The following is a 21,014-nucleotide window of genomic DNA, read 5'->3' as shown; positions in this document are numbered from 1 at the left end:
GCTTAGAGGGGTGGTCGAGCTCACAGCCCACGTGGTGTTAAGTGGTTACTGGAGCTCTACAACGTAAATGCGCAACCCACCTTGAGATATAAGTTCTAAGGTCTCATTATAGATACATCATTATAGCTACATACATTACCCCACCCATCAAATCGAAACGCATTACTGCTTCACGGCAGAAATATATATATACAGTACATACACCAAAATAACATTTTTTACAATATTTGTCTATCTATTTGTTCCGGCTAATCTCTGAAACTGCTGGACCGATTTTGACGAGACTTTCACTGACAGGTAGCTGATGATATAAGGAGTAACTTAGGCTACTTTTTTTAGCCTAGCTTTGCCCCACGGCGTCACCCGCGATACGACAATAACGGCGGGTAACATCGCGGGACTCAGCTATCGAGAATAAAATTTAATGTTTCCGAAGCGAAACGAGGACGGGTGGCTAGTATCAAATAAAACGTATCTTTAATTATAAAATTAAAAATTAGAAATGTTGCAAATTAAGGCTTTTCACCCCTCGATAACATAAATTTGATCTATGCTCAATCTGAACGCAAAGCAGATAAATAACCAAAATAGTATTTCAATCTAACTACTAAGAAGCCCAGGGAGATCAACATTATACAAGAAAGCCAAAGTACACCAGGAGAATATGAATGCTAAGAGCTAAAAGGTCAAAGCGATACGGGGTTCTATTACGAAATGTCATTAGCGAACTACTGGAACTACGCTTCGTTACAAAACAGTGGAACATAAAACTAATTGATGCCGGGGCTCGCCTGCCTCCCGGGGCTTATGTTGTCCTGGTATCCTCCCTATGAAACACAATGTAATAACGAAGCTAAATTAATTGTATTTTCTTTCATAAAAATGTGTTTTCATCATGATTGTCTCAAACTCATACGTCTTGTGTGAAGCAGTAATGCGTTTCGGTTTGAAGGGTGGGGCAGCCGTTGTAATAACTATACTGAGACCTTAGAACATATCTCAAGGTGGGTGGCGCATTTAAATTGTAGATGTCTCCAGTAACCACTTAACATCAGGTGGGCTGTGAGCTCGTCCACCCATTAAAGCAAAAAAAAAAAAGTTAAATGAATAATTGCAGCATTCTTTGTTAGTTTACTTATTCGTTATTATATTTATGCGTCGCTTATTCGATTGAGTGCTATGACATAACAATTTCTTTTTTATACGAGATCCGAAAAGAGTCCTCTGTAACAGCAGCTTTACCGTTCTGATGTCCGTGGGCTACAGTAACTGCTTAGCTTGGAGAGCTATAAAAACTTGAAGTTTTGTTCGCGTTTCTAAGACGAGTCAATGAATCTATCTTATACTCTTCAGATCCGTAGTTATTTCTGGATGAAAGATATATCATTTTTATTTTCTGTACTGATAATATTTACACAAAATTTCACGATAACAGCTCGTGCGGTTGAGAAGTGCCTGTCACAAACAAGCAACACGCGACAGTCGTGTGAAGCGAACGAAAAAATCTCTGGTAATTTACAAAACAATACTCCAAAAAAACAAATGTTTTATCTATACTAATACTAGGTGACCCGGCGAACTTTGTTCCGCCTTGGAGGCAATAAATGAGCAGACTTTTGATTTTATCAAGGTAATTTTTTTTATTTGGGTAATTATTGTAAATTAAAAAAGCAAGTATTTAAATGATTCTTTATTGGCCATGTATTTTAGTTGTTATTATTATTATTATTATATTTTCTTGTTCTTCTTCAGTCCTTTCACTCGCAACGTTTTCAACCCTAGTTGCATTACGGCTTCGTTGGGAAAGATTTGATCGTGTTGGTCGCGGCATGGCTTTCTTAATGAATACCTATCTCGGCACAATAAGCTAATAGAAACTCGAAACAAACACACCAACCGCCAACCGGTCAACTTCAAAATTCTACTATAATTAACCATAGACTACATTACGTTTAGCTGTCAGTTGCGTTTTGTTATACCACGTTTTATGTCACGTCTCACGGAAACGTGATAAAAATCCTATATCCTTCTCCTGGTTCTAAGCTATCTCCCCACCAATTTTCAGGCAAATCAGTTCAGCCGTTCTTGACTTATAAGTAGTGTAACTAACACGACTTTCTTTTATTTATACTTAAATAGATTAATAAAGAGGAAAGATTTGTTTGTTTGCTTGTATTGAATAGGCTCCGAAACTAATAAACCGATTTAAAAAATTCTTTCACTGTTTGGAAGCCACACTATTCCCGAGTGACATATGCCGTAATATTTTTTGAAAAAAATCAGAGATCCTTACTAAAATTCCAATAATGTAACCCACGATGTAAACAAATTACCTAAAATATTCTTTACATCGCGTGCCCTGCGAAAGCTATTGATTATAGAATAAAATAATGTACTACGACTTTGTAGAACACATTATTATTTACAAAAAGTGTTGCGATAGCATATGTCTAACTATTATAGTTATGCCGCAATAGGTGTTCTTTTATTTTTAAAAATAAAACAACGTCAAATATCGTTTTGAAATTTTTGTTAAAGACCCGAGCGGAGCTGGAGCCGGCCGTTAGTTTGTTACACAAGCCCAAGTTAACAGATTAACTGTCGTTTCTTCCGTGAAAACAGCAAACGCCTAAAAGGAAGGCGAAACTCGTAACCTTGAGTACCAGGGCGGCAAAAACTTCAGAGCAGTTACGCTGACCGCAACACAGACGACAAAGAAGCCAATCCAGTCTTTCATCATCGGTCAGTTGCGCTAGAAGATCATCAGAGTTACGCAGTATGTATTCGCGGACGTAATTCCAAACGTATCGCAAAGACGCTTCCATAAATAACAGGCAAACAGCGACCTAAAAATATAATAGCGAAACATAGCGAAACTATTCAATTCGAATAACATCTTTGTGGTTTCTGGCGTCTTAGTACCTACCACGCATCAGTTCCACGTTTTTACTTGATGGGTAATAAATAATAAATAATAATTTATAAAAACTACTAACAAAATACGCTTTTATAGAAAATCCAACTAAAAAATAGAAAATATATTTTAATAAATTTGAATGAAAAATGGTGTAAGAAAAAATGATTTTATTGTAAAAAAAGCATGGGGAAAAAAAGCTATTTTTTAGTTGGATTTTCTATAAAAACGTATTTTGTTAGTAGTTTTTTTAAATTATTATTTATTACCCATCAAGTAAAAACGTGGAACTGATGCGTGGTAGGTACTAAGACGCCAGAAAGCCAATCTAGTCTTTCATCGTCGATCAATTGTGCTAGAAGATCATCAGAGTTACGCAGTATGTATTCGCGGATGCAATTCCAAACGTATCGCAAAGACGCTTCCATAAATAACAGGCAAACAGCGACCTAAAAATATAAAATAGCTAAACTATTCAATTCAAATAACATCTTTGGGGTTTCTGGCGTCCTAGTACCTACCGTGCACCAGTTCTACGTTATTCCTTGATGGGTATACAATGTATCAAGCAATAAGAAGGCTAATTAGTTCCTCTTTATCTTTTATCTTCTATCTATTCTTCTCTTTAGCCATTCATTGCCAAGCCGTATTACCGAGTTTTTGCTTTATTACAATTACACGATCAGGTATTGAGACGTACACTTTAATCAACGAGAGCAGCTGTTTTTGAGACTCCGACCTCATTTCTCAAGGCAATTGAGGTAAATTACACTGAAGCTTCGTTCTACACATATGAGCCGCTACGTTATATTTAATTTTGCACCATAATATTTTCAGTGAACAAATGTATAAATAACAGAAGATAACCTATTCGTGAATACATCTATTGATGGCTATTCAAATGCGTTAAAAAGCAAACGAATGGGCCTCTCGATGGTTAGTGGTTGCCATCGATCATACAGATCAGCAATACCAGCAGCTAAGATACGAGAAGCAAAAAGTGTAACCGGTGCAGAACCCATCGTTATCTCTCTCGCACTTTCATAGACCGATATCTTTCTATATAAGCAATTCAAACACATTTCTCAACAATAGAGCCATAAGGTTGGATATACATGATGTCATTAATCATATTGAATAGTAGAAATTGCCATCGTTTGTAATTTATGACGTATACAAACATTTTCACATTGTTATTATTATTATTTTTTGAAGTGAAACTTCTTTAGACGCGTTCAGAGTTAAATTAAACTAGCGACAGATTCGTTACGGCTAGAGAGAAAATATACAATTTAGGACGAGCGAGAGTGAGACAATAGAAAGAGCGTCTCGCGATCCACTCGACCGAGAGAGGGAGAAAGCGAGCTAGGTTGTTTCTCTTATACGCAGCATTCCCTATTACCAGAGAAATTTCATTTAAGGATGAATAATAAAGAAAACTACAATAGTACACACGGCAAAGGAAGTTTAGCTTCTTTCGCGTGTACCAAGTTGCACGCGCACCATTTTTTTAAGACCTTTTTTTTAGTCCGACCTCGTTCTCATGCTATGGATTATTTATTCATTTCTGATTTTGGAAAACGTTAAAAAAGTATTTTATGATTTTTACCTCACTAAGGGAACAGAGTAGTGGGCATCCCCTCCAGAATAGTTTCGGAAAGATCGGGATCTCCTTGACAATAAGAGACGTTGTTACCAGATATACTAAGTTCGTTGGAAAATATTTGCTGTCTAAGAAGCTACCTAAAATAATTTTGAGATCGATTAGTAAGTGCCTGCTACTAGACACATCGCGCTTATTCATAGTCTTTTTTTATTGCCTTATAGCCACCCTGATATGCCGTATAGCCCACCTGATGGTGAGTGATTACCGTCGCTCATGGACGTCAGCAACACCAGGGACAGAGCCAAAGTCGCTGCCTACCGCTTACTCTCCACAAGTCTCCTTTGAAGAAAGACATGTCATAGCGCTCGGGAAACACCATGGAGGGGAGCTCACTTCAAAGCCGGATGATAGCTGGAAAAAAGGTATCTCGAAACGTACTGTGGATGAACGTAATGGCTTCAGGTAGTATGGATGAACCTTACTCGGATGGCGGGCGTTACGACGGTAAAAACGAGATGACGGTATCATTTCAAACAATTCCTTCCCATGGAACATACGATACAGAATACAGAGGGAACCGAAGTCCCTCCGCCGACCCAGAGGTTCCAAACGATCTGTGAGAATGGGATTATCGACAATCCAAACAGCTTTTTTCTGTATGGAGTCAAATGGAAGTAGGTAGCTAGTATTTGGGAGTCCCAGTCCAAAGGTGGGGGCAATACTCCACACGAGACCAGACCTTTGCTTTGCACAGTGAAAGTCTTTGTTCAGGCGTGAAGTACCGCTTCGCTCTGTTAAGGATACCCAGCATTTTGTCTTTCCGAGAATACATTGTACGACTACACTTAAAGTCACCTGATCCAAGATCCGTGTTCTGGAGGAAGCGTGATCCAAAATAATTCCCTACCAAATGCCGTCAAAGTCAAAATCGCTTTCGTATTTTGAATATTAATACGGAAACCTGATCTCCACCGGACTACTAGTCACACTAATTAGTGATTCTGGCCAGTCTACCATCGGTCCGGGGTTTAAGACCGGCTGGAATCATATTGCTTCTTATTTAAATATGCTAAATATGCTAAATATGCTATTTAAATATTCGCTTACTACAAAGGGCCGTCAAAATCTGTTTCTTCAAAAAACGTATCAGACAAAATTGCTTTCGTGTTTTGAATATTATTACGGAAAACTGATCTGCAACGGGCTACTAGTCAAGTAATTAGTGATCCTGAGCAATCTACCATGAGTCCGAATTCGATTCCTGGCTGAAGTCACATTATTAAATATTTGAATTTTCAGAGGACATGAACTCTAAAGAAGACTGATCGAAATCGGGTCGACGCGTTTGAGATGTGGTACTGGAGGAAGATGCTGTGAATACGCGTCTCCACAAGACTTTCCACCACGTGCCTGCGTAGGATTTTCGATTTTTCCGGTCATGTTGCGTGGAAGAATTTCGAGGGTGACAATCTCGAGAAATTCTAAATCACCGGCAATGTGGAAGGAAGACCAGGGGCGTAGTACCATGCGCTGGTCCGATCAAATTAAGATGACATTAGACTCCAGCATCAATGTCGCTATCCACTGCGCGAAGGGCAGAAAAGAATGGAGGAACATAGTCCGAACAGCGCTCCGTAGAGATCACGACCCTCAGCATTGAGGAACATAATGCAAAGGGAGATCTTTTATGCGTGTTTCTAATACTATCAACACAAAAGATAAGATCATCAGAAGACGGAAACTTAGTGAGTCAGGGAATCATGAGTCCGCACGAATAGGTACCACCATCCTGGCTATTTCTGCCGTGAAGCAGTAATCCGTTCCGATTTGATGGGTGGGTCAGCTGTTGAATTAAAGAGCTAAAAGGCAATACTGATGTCTCATGGTGAGTGGCGGCACTTACGTCGCTGATGTCTTTGGGCTCCGGAACCGCTTAACACCAGGTGGGCTGCGGACACATCCACCAGTTTAAATAATAAAATAATTGGAACGTTTACTGTTCATTTACTTACCATTTCATTTATTTTTCTACTAACCACTTAATTCCTAAATTCTAATGGTCAATTGCGTTATGATATTCCAACAGGCTATGCACTCATGAGTGCCTCAACATACGTACCATCTTGTATAAAGTGCACATCATTAACTAACAATGACATGGCTATGACCAACGACACAGTTTTTACCATAATTATATTATACAAATTAAAATATAATATTATAAAAGCACATGATAAATAAAACTTAGATCTAAAAAAAAATCAACGAGTTTAAATTTTGACTTTGACAAGTAAAAAATACGTCACAACGTTTTTTTTTTTGCATAAGTTTTATAAAGAAATCGCGGCACATACAGCCAGATGACCGTTTTGAAAAACAAAAAAAAACTTATCGTAACGAATACTTGCTTAAGGTGTGCTGTACAACGGATACAGTGTGTTGATGCACTGGTTCCTAGTTACGGTGGGCACAGAGTTCGGTTCTTGACCCTCTGTTGAGGATCATTAAGTATTACTTGCGAAAAAGCAGCAGAGTGACGGAAGACCCCAATTCCGACCGACACTAGTTTTGATCCAACGGGGTATCAAACCAGGATGCATGACTGCTTGGCAGAAATAGGCGGGATAGTGGTACCTACCCGTGCGGGCTACAGAGCCCCCTACTACAAGAAAATGCCAGTTAGAGAACGCAGTACGCTCATAAGATCCTCAGAAAACGCTGCTGTCCAGTCTTTTTTATTGGTTTTGTAGGTAGCAAATGGCTCACTTGGTGGTAAATAGTAACCGTCGCTAATAGACGTCAGTAATGCCAGGGGCACAGCCAAGTCGCAGCCTGCTACTGTGAAATATCCACAAGCCCCGTTTGAAGAAGGACATGTCGTAGCGCTCGGGAAACACCGTCGAGGTCACACCGTCAAACACCGTCCAAAGCCGGTTGGTACGTGGCAAAAACGATATCTGGAAACGCACTGTAGATGAACGCAGTGGTTTTAGAGAGAGAGAGAGAGAGAGTGAGTATTCTTTATTGTACACGAAAAAAATAAATAAAAAATGCGATGCATTAAATACAAAAAAGTACAATTTGCGGTCTTATCGCTAAGAGCGATCTCTTCCAGACATCCATCAGGTGAACAAAAATCATTTGGAAACCAATTACACGCGGTGTACTACATTCTAGGTAGTATGGGAGAACTCTGCTCCGATGGCGGGAGGTGTGATGGTGAAAAGAAGATGGAGAGATCATCTCCTGCAAATCTCTTAGTTGCCTTTTACGACGCCCACGGAAATAGACAGGTTCTGCTATTCTAAACCGGAATTAAGTTGTTATTAATGCAATTCAGACGTTTAAAATTGGTTTTCCTGTTAGATCGGTTGGCCGTTGCTTCTACTGTACAACCTTTCAGAGTGGAACGTCAAATTGGGTCACAGCCCAAACCTTCAGAGTGGTGGCACTCATCCCCGCAGGCCCGTTGGCATAACAATTGACAAAGACATATCAATAAACAAGGAGAACATATTAAAATCACGCACGTAAAATATACGTAAAAACGGTTTCTTCACTTAAAACTTTACGACTGGCTATAAAACCGAAGATAAAACTTTTATTTTCTAAAGCGACAGTACATTTCGTTCAGTCGGTCCAAAATAATCAACTATGGATTGGTAGCATTTTTAATTTTTTTAATAATTTAAAATGTATTTATCTGAGTTAAGAAATCGCGTAGTGAACTAAAAAATAAAATCCTGTTTTAATAACATATTGATAACTAAACAATGCAATGTAGAAACACCCTATACATAGAATGTTTGTATAAGCATGAACGACTCTACAGCAATCTTCAACTTTGTGTAGTTTTCTCTCTCTGTGTTTAAGATTGTAAAAGCATCCAAAAATATATTTTTAAATAAACTAAACATAGTTATATAAGACATAATTACTAAGTACACTATAATATAGTTAAATAAGTTCTCAAGCGGTAAATGTAAAGACATTCTTAACTTAACTAAAATTATTCCTTCACGTCCGTGCAGTACACGATGCAAAATTTCCACTTCCTTTATACACACTCTGCGAGCTGGATCATCAGCCGAAGCCTCAAATGCATCTCTCCAACAAAGTCTATATAAGCTTTATCCATATTAGTTTCACTTAAAAAAATCTTTACCTACTGTAATAATTTTAAGCTACGTATTAGAGTTTTTTTTAACATATAATGTAAATGCTATCAACTTTAATAATTTGAACATTTAAATTTTGTCACCGAATGGAATTTCATTCGTTAATTCAGGCATGCCTTGTAGTAAAAAAAAACAGGCTTATGATACGTATGTACCTATGTGGGCTCATAGTGTTCTAAGTACGCTTTATTTCTTCTTGCTTTTACGGGGGGGGTCCCCAATGTTTTTTTATTGCTTAGATGGGTGGATAAGCTCACAGCCCACCTGGTGTTAAGTGGTTACTGGAGCCCATAGACATTCACAACGTAAATGCGCCACCCACCTTGAGATATAAGTTCTAAGGTCTCAGTATAGTTACAACGGCTGTCCCACCCTTCAAACCGAAACGCATTACTGGTTCACGTCAGAAATAGGCAGGGCGGTGGTACCTACCCGCGCGGAATCACTAGTGGTCCTACCACCAGTAATAATGTGGGTCCCCTAACCGGGGTAAGCGCTACACGGCCTCTCTTTCCATTCCAGCCGAATATACGTCACTAACGACCCGCCCTCGCTTCGCTTCGGAAACATTAAAACACACATGAAACAAAACAAAAAAATAAAAATAAAAAAAAAGTAGCCTATGTTCACCAGGGACAATGTCGGCTTCTAATGGAAAAATAATTTTTCAAATCGGTCCAGTAGTTTCGGAGCCTATTCGAAACAAACAAACAAACAAATCTTTCCTCTTTATAATATTAGTATTGATATAGATTTCTGCACCCAAACCCTTCCCTCTCCCTTTCTCAAAGCTTTTTTATGACACTTCCCTTTCACACGCCATACCTTCAATAAAAGAGGAGTCACAAGTATCACACTCTTCAAACTGGAACCCATGTTTATTAAATGCTAAGCTAAGGAGAGAGATGGAACGAACCACCCAGTACTATTTACCAAGAAACCTTAAGTTATGAATTAGTGAAAAGCATTAATAGTTTGGATGGAACAATAATGTACTATAGACGCATGATATAGAACAATTGTTTGCTTCAGGGAGCTGAAGATACGCGCTCTTATCTCCAGATTACCCGAACGGCTATTGTCATGCAAAATACCTGACCGTGAGCACTCATTTAATGATTCCAGAAAATCCTTAAGAAGAGGAAAAATAATCACAACAGTGTAATTTCAATGACAATAAATTTTATAAGAAGCCTCGAAAATTCTAGAAATATATTCAGAATCTGTTCTAGTGCTTTCGATATCATTAATGATAGAGAGGTAAAAAGTGATATCAGAGTATGCACTGTGAGATTCAATACCTTAGTACTAATTTATAGTAAGTAGGCTTGGCTCTGTCCCTGGCATTGCTGAAGTCCATAGGCGACGGTAACCTCTCACTATCAGGTGGGCCGTAAGCTCGTTTTCCTGCAAAGATAACAAAAAATAATAGAGATGTGCCAATTTCCCAATTAAATAATACAATTAACTAATCCGTAGTGTCATCTAAGCTAAATCAAATATTTTGTGTTGTCCAGCTGGAGCACTGGGTATGAATACTCCAGAGGGTCCCACAAACAAGTTCGAAAAGGAATGGTAGCGAGCGAGGTGCGGACGTATTCTCGTGTGTATGCTTCGGTGGTTGCGGGTGAACTGTCGGCGCCAGTAAAGGCGCACGCGCGGCTTGCCAAAAGGAAAGCCACTCGATCGCTACTCTTTGAATCGCGCCGGGAGCCGACAACGAGAATCCCTCATTGGTCGCGGCGCGCGATCAGACGCGGCTGCCGACGCGGCAGGCGTTAGGGTTGCTATAAATATAAATAGAAATAAAATCTTTTCATAAAGAGTCATCTCGGATCCTCCCGATCCACTAACGGTGCTTTTAGGTACTTCAAGCACCGGTCACCGTTCTCGTCGAACCCGTCGCTTGCGACGAAGGGCTCGACGAGTAAATTAACTCTCAGACACAGCCCACTGAGTTTCTCGCCGGATCTTCTCAGTGGGTCGCGTTTCCGATCCGGTGGTAGATTCTGCGAAGCACGACTCTTGCTAGGGTTCGTGTTAGCAACATCGTCAGGTTTGAGCCCCGTGAGCTCACCTACTAAAGTTAGGGTTACGCTGACATAGCCTCTCAAGGCTCTCAGCTTAGGTAGGAAAAAAAAAAAAAAAAAATCATAAAGATGAAGATGTACTTACGCGATCCACATTGAAATCTAAATAATCCGTGTCACTGTCGCGGGTAGCTACCACCAACCATTTCTGCCGTGAAGCAGTAATGCGTTTCGGTTTGAAGGGCGGGGCAGCCGCTGTAACTAGACTTGAGACCTTAGATCTTATATCTCAAGGTTTGTGGCGCATTTACGTCGTAGATGACTATGGCCTCCAGTAACCATTTAAGACCTGGTGGGCTGTGAGCTCTTCCACCCACCTAAGCAACAAAAAAAGTAATGAAAGACCTCTCTCTCCTCTTTCTAAGCTTCGACTAACTAACTAACTGCGTACGTTTCTATGTAGCCTTCAGAATCATCGCCCAAATATATGTATTTTTTTCTTTTATCTCAACCTGTCTGCTGTCCAGTGCTGAACATAGACATCTCCAACTGATTTCCAATGCTACCTGCATCCAACGTAACACAGCGATTCTCACTAGGCGCTCGGCCCATCTGCTAGGTGGTCGTCCCACACTGTGCTTGCCAGTACGTGGTCTCCACTACAGGATATTTCTGCCCCATCGGCCGTCCGATCTTCGCCACTTCAGCTTACTAATCCTACGGGCTATTTAAACTTACTCTAATAAGTCTTCTTAAAAAAAATCTAATTAACTTCACCAGTAAGTACAATTCCGTTTACAATTTCATGGATGGTTTAACCTATTTTAATTTTATCTAGAATCAAGCTATTGCGCTCGGAATTTAGTATAAGAATTCAAATTGATTTTGCTTTTTTATTATTGTTTCGCCATGGCAAAATGAAACGGACTATGTTATTAACAGTGACCGTCGCTGTCTTGACATTGTGCTCGAATGTCGAATTGAAAAACTACCAAAATAGTTCATATTATGAATTCGATGCGAAGGAAAGTCTGGTTTCTGATGAAGATTCAGCAACTAATGGCATTAAGGCCTTACTAGAGAAGAAATACAGGTTTAAGAACACAGGAGATTTTACCAGATACAAAATTACAAAGGGCACACATGATTTCCCAGGTAACTTGCTTTCGAATGATTGACTTAGATAAAAATAATGTGTGTGTAAATCTCGCACAGACTGGACGGTGGCTTATGAGACTCTAGAAGGTCGCGACAAGGCGGTTGAGAGCTAGGTAGACCTAGACCAGTACTTTGTACCATCCTTTATATAGGTACAGTATCAACCGGCTTTGGAATGATCTCCCCTCTACGGTGTTTCCCAAGCGCTATGTCACGTACTTCTTCAAACGAGGCTTATGGAGAGTGCTTAACCGTAGGCAGCGATTTGGCTCTACCTCTGGTAACGCTGACATCCATGGGCGACGGTAACCACTCACCATCAAGTCGGCCGTATGCTCGTCTACAAAGCCTGCCTTTGTTTAAATTCTCAAATGCCCATAGCTTACTCGAATCTTGGAAAGAAATCTAATTTATCTTCATCTTATTGTTCGTCAAGTATTTCCGAAATCGAACGAAGATGATCACATCGAAATGGTGTTTCGGACGTATGCCGCCCGCCGGATCGTGGGTGGCATGCAGACCAGCATCAGCGTATACCCTTACAACGTGGCGATAAGCCACAACGGCAGACATTGGTGCGGGGGAGCCATCATCGATGAGCAATGGGTGCTGACGGCGGGACATTGCATGGAGAGGTGACCAAATTACAGCTTGAAACAGTGTCTTGTAAAATTCAAGTTAAATTTTTTTTTATTGCTTTGATGGGTGGACGAGCTCACAGCCCACCTGGTGTTAAGTGGTTACTGGAGCCCATGGACATCTACAACGTAAATGCGCCACCCACCTTGAGATATAAGTTCTAAGATCTCAGTATAGTTGCAACGGCAGCCCCACCCTTCAAACCGAAACGCATTACTGCTTCACGGCAGAAATAGGCAGGGCGGTGGTACCTACCCGCGCGGATACACAAGATGTCCTACCACCAGTCTAAATCTAAAATGCATAATATATATCTAAATCTAAAATTGACTTTTGAAATTCACAATTTTAAAATAGCTTTTACTTTTTAAATTGAAAAGTCATATCAAATCAATCGAATAACAAGCACCTTAGTCGTTCGCGACCCCGAAAACGGTAAAGCGATCGAAACATCGAATATAACAAGATAACAACAAAAAACGCAAGATCAAAACCGTAAAACTAGTTTTAATTAATTCTACGAGTGTAAATTAACCCACAGACACAGCCCACTGAGTTTCCCGCCGGATCTTCTCAGTGGGTCGCGTTTCCGATCCGGTGGTGGATTCTGCGAAGCACTGCTCTTGCTAGGGCCAGTGTTAGCAACACTCCCGGTTTGAGCCCCGTGAGCTCACCTACTCGCCCGGTTACGCTGAGATAGCCTCTCAAGTCTCAAGGCTATCAGATTAGGTAGGGAAAAAAAACCCAAAGCGAATACTACTTTGGCGTCCATAATTATACATAGAGAGTAAGGCCCGCATGTACCGCATGTTCCATGGGGAGTGCTCTGAGGAATTGTTCGAGATGATACCAACGTCTCGTTTTTACCATCGCACCGCCCGCCACCGGAGGAGAGTTCATCCATACTACCTGGAGCTACTGCGGTCATCCACAGTGCGTTTCCAGAGGTCTTTTTTGCCACGTACCATCCGGCTATGGAATGAGCTCCCCTCCATGGTGTTTCCCGAGCGCTATGATATATCCTTCTTCAAACGAGGCTTGTGGAGAGTATTAAGCAGTAGGCAGCGGCTTAGCTCTGCTCCTGGCATTGCTGAAGTCCATGGACGACGGTAACCACTTACCATTAGGTGGGCCGTATGCTAGTCTGCCTACAAAGGCAATAAAAAAAAAGTCAGAATATTCAATTGTAAAAGCCTATTGCATTTGTCTAACCGAAGCTTACAAAATCTTCGTTACATAACTAAGCAGAATGAGCATATATAATATAATACCTGACTTAGCAAAATAAGCTAAAGGCATGCTACAATATAGTATTTTGCTTTCCAGTGTTTTTGAGAATCCGAAAAATATGCGGCAATACACAATCCGGGCTGGGAGCTCTTTCCATGACCGCGGGGGATACTTAGCTCGCATTAATAAGGTACACTTAGACTGTATACATGAATAACCAAGCTACTTCGCCAGATAAGACATTTGAGCCAAAACATTCCCTATGATCTATTTTCACAGCGGCTGTTTCAATCCTTTTAAAATTACAAAATTCACCCCAGCCGTTTTTAAGCGTATAGCAAATAAGTTTGGTGAGGTCATGAAGATGAAATCAATACCTTTACAGATACAGCCACTGTTTTTAGAAACAAATTTAGTTTAAAAAATAAAAAATAAACACGGTTATAGAGCAAGCCGAACCGATAAAAAGAATTAAATTATTAATAATTGATAATCCTGCTTATTGTTTTGTTATCTATCTATTAATATGTGTCCAAGCCTTGGTAGGAACTCGCGTGAGTCCACACGGGTAGGTACTACCACCCTGCCTATTCCTGCCGTGAAGCAGTACTGCGTTTCGGTTTGAAGGGTGGAAGTGTGGGGCAGCCGATGTAACTATACTTGAGACCTTAGAACTCATATCTCAAGGTGGGTGGCGGCATTTACGTTGTAGATGTCTATCGGATCTAGTAACCACTTAACACCAGGTGGGCTGTGAGCTCGTCCAACCATCTTAGTAATCTATATATATAAAAATGAATTGCTGTTCGTTAGTCTCGCTAAAACTTAAGAACGGCTGGACCGATTTGGCTAATTTTGGTCTTGAATTATTTGTGGAAGTCCAGAGAAGGTTTAAAAGATAAATATGAAAATGCTCTGAATTAAATAAAAATAACAATTTTGTTTCTCCTTTGATGTGTATGTACACCGTCGGACGGATTCCTTTTGTTTGTTTCAAGTTTATTTTATACAAAAGTGTAGGTCTTTTGTTTATCGATTGAGGCACTACGAAGTCTGCCGGGTTAGCTAGTAAAAAATAAAAAAATAAAATCATTCGTCGTGAAGTCTATGAAAATAGCAATCACAGATCAAGGTAATAAAAGCGTATTCAAAATAAAAATCACTGAAATTTTCAACAAAACGGTAGTACCTAATGAAAATTTTTATTTTTTATTTATTACACTGACTGATATTTTCAATCCAAGTTTTGAAGGAGCAAAGAGCCACGGTCTTGTTTATAAATCAACTTAAAGTATCAAATTCGACTGAAATGGAAACGATTGTGTGACGTCATGATTTTAACAATGCATTTTATTTAGTGGGAGGAGCCCACGCGTCCGGTCTCATCTCAGTGCCAAAAGTTACGAGGCTATGGTCGGTGATTCGTATCTTTTGAGAAATAGCCAATCAGATTAAATAAAACTGTTCAAAACTGCGGGAATCGCGGTTCTGGGTGTATGTACGGGGTTTTAATAAAGAAAGAAAAAGATAAATAAACCAGAATAAATCACAATAGGTCGGCTAAGTAATGTGATGTTCAAAGATAGCTCAAATGTATTTTTTAATAAATATAATATTTACATAACTAGCGGCTCGCTCCGGCTCCGCTCGGGTCTTTAACAAAAATTTCGACGATATTTGACGTTTTTTTTTCTTTCTTTTAAATAAAAGAACACTTATTGCGGCATAACTATAATAGTTAGAAATACGTTGTCGCGACACTTTTAAATAATAATGTATTCTACAAAGTCGTAGTGCATTATTTTATTCTATCACAAATAGTTTTCGCAGCGCACGCGATGTAAAGAATATTTTAAGTTTTTTTTTTACACCTTGGGTTACATTATTGGAGTTTTAATAAGGATCCCTATTTTTTTTTCAAAATAAAATAATGGCCTATGTCACTCGGGAATAGTGTAACTTTCAAACAGTGAAAGAATTTTTCAAATCGCTTCAGTAGTTTCGGAGCCTATTCAATACAAGCAAACAAACAAATCCTTCCTCTTTATAATATTAACATAGATAACTTAGACGCTGAATAACTTTTTTACAAATTATTTTCACGTAATTACACATGCTGTAGGATTCGACGAACTCAGTGACATTTATTTTATTTATATATAAGATACAGGAATTACCAAAAACAAATAATAACAAATTTCAATAAAACAATATATTGCGGTGATTATAAATTGACAAATACATACAAATATTGCACAGATTATTGCTTATAGCACATTCCAACAACGTATTTTTTTTATGATTAACATTTTTTAAATATACCTACTATTATTTTTAGTAATGCTGTATTTCATATCTGAGCGAAACTTAAAAAAAAACTGCATGTTATTACTACTTAACTTTATATCTCTGAGATCAACTCACAAAAAGACAAATAACCTGTTTTTATTTATAATCACCAGGTATTTTACCCGAAGGATTACGAACCAGGCGAAGCGGATTACGATTTCTCGCTGCTACGACTAGACCGCCCCATGCCCATCGGCAGGAATATAGCTGTCCTCAACCTGCCGGCCAAGCAGTACAACGTGGATGAAGGCGACATCCTCATTGTCTCAGGGTGGGGAAGCACTCATGTGAGTTAGTTTGGCAAACGAGGAGATCGACTCAATTAAGATTGTAACCATATTACTGGTGGTGCGACCTTTTGTGAGTCAGCACGGGTACCACCATCCTGCCTATTTCTGCCGTGAAGCAGTAATGCGTTTCGGTTTGAAGGGCGGAGCAGCCGTTGTAACTATACTGAGATCTTAGAACTTATATCTCAAGGTGGGTGGCGTATTTACGTTGTAGATGTCTATGGGCTCCAGTAACCACTTAGCACCAGGTGGGCTGTGTGAGTTTAGAAAGGCGACAGCGTCGGCGGAATACGCAATAAAAAACAAAAACTTTCATCTTCTGAAGATTTTCCGATGAAATGTACTAGGAGAGCATATTTCTTGAGAGATGAATCAGACAATTTCACAGCCCTCAGGTTACGGACACATTCCGGATCGGATACGGTTCGTTCCCGTTCCGGTGATGGCACAAGACAAATGTCAGAAGTCCTACAATATTTATATAACTCCTAGAATGCTCTGCGCTGGATATCCCTCCGGGGGGAAGGACTCTTGTAATGTACGTTTCTTTCGTTTATGATATCCTAGTACTTTAGTATGTTTTATGAGCACGTTTTGGATTGATCGCCGCGGGTGGCTTCCTTGGATCCTATTGTTTTCTAAGCAATAAAAAAACATGGCGACTATATACATATTACAATAATAAATAATTAGGAAAAAATCACGCTCGGTCATCGGTCTCCAATTTAGGATTCCCTGTGTTATGGATACATATTTCAAAACGTCTAAATATATACGTATAATAAGCACCCAGACAAAGAGCAAACAAAACTGTTCATCGAATCGAACCTACGACCCTCGACGTAGCTATTGGATCGACTTAAACCGATTTAATACCAAGCAATCTACGATTAATATTGTTGAATTCTTTTTACCATTTTTTAAGAGTGAATACAGACTGGAAACTCAGTTAAGCATTTTTTTATACACCAGTCATATTGACTGGTTATGGTAGAAATACGTATATTTAAATGGCTGGTAAATCTAGTGTTAAAAGTGAAAGTTTATTACGATTGAATAATGTTAAAAAAAAACACGACTAAGCTATAACTTGTAAATTAACCCTCAGACACAGCCCACTGAGTTTCTCGCCGGATCTTCTCAGTGGGTCGCGTTTCCGATCCAGTGGTAGATTCTGCGAAGCACGGCTCTTGCTAGGGTTCGTGTTAGCAACGTCGTCAGGTTTGAGCCCCGTGAGCTCACTTACTAGTTAAGGTTACGCTGAAATAGCCTCTCAAGGCTCTCAGCTAGGTAGGCAAGAAAAAGGGACCAATTAACGTGGCATGATCGTTAGTAAATATATCTATAACAATATATATGTATAAATCTACAGTGATTTATATGGATGTTCCGTTATAGCTACTGAACCATGCATCCGATTGACTTGAAACTTGGTATTCATGTAGAAAATACATGTACTTAATGGATAGGCTAATATTTGTATGAGTTGGACTCCCTACACCAGTTGCGGGGACGTTAATGATGAGAATCTTTGTGGGGGTGAGAAATAATTAGGTATGTTAATTTTAAATGCCCAGCGAAGCGGACGGGTAGAGCTAGTAGTAAATATATATACTTGTAATGGACAAATTGACACGATACATACTGCGAATGTTAATTCTTTACTTTATTTAAGCACGACTCGGGCGGACCAGCCGTTAACAAAGACGGAGTGTTGATAGGTCTCGTCTCGTTTGGCGGTAAGAACTGCGGAGCCCCTAACTCCCCGGGAGTTTACAGTCGAGTCTCCGAAATAACTGATTGGGTTGAGCGTACGATAAAGGACAACGAGGCCTTCAAGGACCCAGATTTGATACCGAAAATCGAAAGGGCCCGGGAGCGAGAACGCGAACTCCAGAGGTTAGTTGCCCGATGTTATGTTGCCTTGGTACTTTCACTACATAAAACTGTATTCGTTTATGATTTTTTGATTAACCTTGCAGGCAGACGAGCTTACGGCCCACCTGATGGTGAGTGGTTACTGTCGCCCGTGGACTTCAGCAATGCCAAGGGCAGAGACAAGTCGCTGCCTACCGATGCATGATTACCAATAGCGGTGCAGCATACGGCATATAAGACTCATAGACGTCAGTAATTGAAGAAATGTAGCCGCTGTACTTGGATTTAAGAAATAATTATTATTGGTGCTTGGACAACACCGAATAAGAGTACTATTTGATGGTAAGAAGCTCTTGAAAATAAATTTAGAAGAACACAGCGGCTGGCCGTCTTAGCCTAACTAAGAAGGCTATGAAGACCTCTTCCTTAAAAATACCTTCTTTAAGAAAATATCTTCTTAGCCTCTAGTCGCCTCAATTCTCACTACGGCTGACGTAAAATTGCTTTACAACAGAAGAAGTAATTTTTTTTAATTTTCCTACCTATGCTGATAGTCTTGAGAGGCTATTTCAGCGTTGCCCTAGCGTGTTAGTGAGCTCTCGGGGCTCAAACCAGAGTCGTTGCTAGCACTGGCCCTAGCAAGAGCAGTGCTTCGCAGAATCTACCACCGGATCAGAAACGCGATCCACTGAGAAGGTCCGGCGAGAAACTCAGTGGGCTGTGTCTGTGGCATAGACCTATATAGTAGGGACACGACATATTGTTCTATACGTACAATTGCTTATATAAATAGCACCCATTTTGAAGGCACATACATAAACATATATCTATCTCGCTCTTACTCAGCACTTTAACTCGCAGGAAAACAATATAACAGTATTTCAGTGCGTACATAAAATGAAACATGAATATACGTAAATGTCTCCGTCTCCGTCTAATGAGGCCGAAAATCCGCCATGTTTAGCGCGCCAAATGTCATTGTCACGTCAGTTCGGCCGTCTGTTTTGGGTTGTACATTATTTATTGACTTTGATATCGATTTAATATGATTGCTTATATAAAATTTCTTATTTTATCATGCTTAAAACATACAAAAATAATAATTAAAACATATTTTATAGGATCTCAAGAAAGTCGTCAGAACTATTTATATAAAATAGTTTTATAACACTATTGTCAACTCGTTAAATATTTATTAATTAAGTGATTTTAGAGAGGAAGTCACAAGGAATGACGTTTGTAATTTTATTAACGAATAAATGTTCTGTAGGTGTTTTTTTTTTATCAGGCGGTCCCTTGATAAGTTTAAAATTTGAATCACTCTCAAGTGAGAGTGATTCAAATGGTGCGGCGTACCTTCCTTGAGGTGCGCTGCGGTAATGTGTTACGGACTTTAGAGTCAGCAAAACAATTAAAATAGATTGTAATAGTCTAAGAAAAACACGTACTCAAAATACGATAACATTCAGCATGCTAGAAATGGGCAGATGGCACTCTACTACGCCATATCTTTATGTTTTGCGGCAAACGACAACTTTATAAAATCAGTGTAGCAAATTTTAAAAATCGTCATTTCGTTTACTTGGCAAATTTGAAGCACGAACTCGTCTTAGATTTCACATAATATCTAAATCACATCATCTTTGCACATAACAATATACTTACTTCCTATTAAGTATAAATTCTACAAATACATTCACTCAACAATATTTAAAATAAAATGAGCCAAGAACGTTTATCGATAAAACCTACTAACATTAAAATCTTCTGGGCAGCACTAAAACCGCCATGTTTTGTGGCCAGATGACGTCACAGTGGCACGAATTTTTTGTTGACGTTTCATTTCCATAGGTTTCCTACTTCAGTGGTCTGTGGGTTAATTAGCAAGCGACGTGTTCGGCGAGGACGGTGACTTAAGACTAATAATATCCCCGTAAACGTTTCAAATATGTTTCTTCTAGTCTAAATCAGCGTTTTTTATAATTCACCTTCAGATTCCAAGCTCACGTCGAAAACAAAAAGAACAAAATTAAGAATTGGCTTCGGGATACTCTGAACTCGCCCACTTTCATTAAGACGGCAAAGAAAAAGTTACGCGAAGCAGGCATCGACACCCGAAGGAGCTTACTGTACAAAAAAACGAATTCTGCTGTTCTCGGTGACAAAAAGATGGACGACCTCAATTTGATAAATTGGATAAACGAAAAGATAATTGGCGGGGATGGCGACGTTAACGAATCAGAAAAAATTCTAAGGATTTTAGCATTAGAAGCGGTAGTGCTTCACGAAAACGAAAACCAAACTAAAAGGATGTCAGATAATAGCGATCTAAGTGTCGAGTCAATATTAGGTTTTATTGCAGATGGATAAAAGCGATTATGAAATATTAGGGAACAGTGCCATCTATGAAAGAATATAGAAACTAACTGAAGATAGACAAGCTGAAGCTTTCTTTACAATTGTACCAATAGATGTCACTGAAAAAAAATAAAATTTTTACTTTTATTTTTCAAAACAAGTTATCAAGTCTTAGACAAAAACACTTTTGCTACAATCAACCCGTGGAGCATTAATATTTCTTTCTGACAATAGATGGCGCTATAGTTAAATTATGTTGAAATGAAGTTTACGATAATATTATGGACTGTCACAATTTTATTTTTAAAATCTACTGTTAATGAATAACTACAACCTTATATCCGTTTTACGTTTTCAAATAAGTCATCTAACAAATCGACATTT

At 39.2% G+C, this 21,014-nt stretch overlaps 2 protein-coding genes across 2 annotated transcripts; one reads left to right on the top strand and one right to left on the bottom strand.

Annotated features, from left to right (window-relative positions):
• Positions 1–2,582: 2,582 nt before the first annotated feature.
• LOC114242443 (uncharacterized) lies at positions 2,583–6,709 on the bottom strand. Its single transcript, XM_028173581.2, has 3 exons — positions 6,640–6,709; positions 4,524–4,657; positions 2,583–2,846 (listed from the first exon to the last, which is right to left on the bottom strand). Exons 1-3 carry the CDS (start codon positions 6,707–6,709, stop codon positions 2,595–2,597), a joined length of 456 nt encoding a protein of 151 aa, XP_028029382.2. The 3' UTR covers positions 2,583–2,594.
• A 4,936-nt stretch (positions 6,710–11,645) lies between these two features.
• LOC114242544 (trypsin-5) lies at positions 11,646–20,642 on the top strand. Its single transcript, XM_028173734.2, has 7 exons — positions 11,646–11,883; positions 12,323–12,521; positions 13,852–13,945; positions 16,218–16,391; positions 16,783–16,932; positions 18,070–18,293; positions 20,267–20,642. Exons 1-7 carry the CDS (start codon positions 11,646–11,648, stop codon positions 20,640–20,642), a joined length of 1,455 nt encoding a protein of 484 aa, XP_028029535.2.
• The last annotated feature ends 372 nt before the right edge of the window (positions 20,643–21,014 follow it).

This window comes from Bombyx mandarina, chromosome 20 (assembly GCF_030267445.1).
Source record: "Bombyx mandarina strain Sakado chromosome 20, ASM3026744v2".
Taxonomy (NCBI): Eukaryota; Metazoa; Arthropoda; class Insecta; order Lepidoptera; family Bombycidae; genus Bombyx; species Bombyx mandarina.
This window is presented reverse-complemented; position numbering and strand designations above follow the sequence as displayed.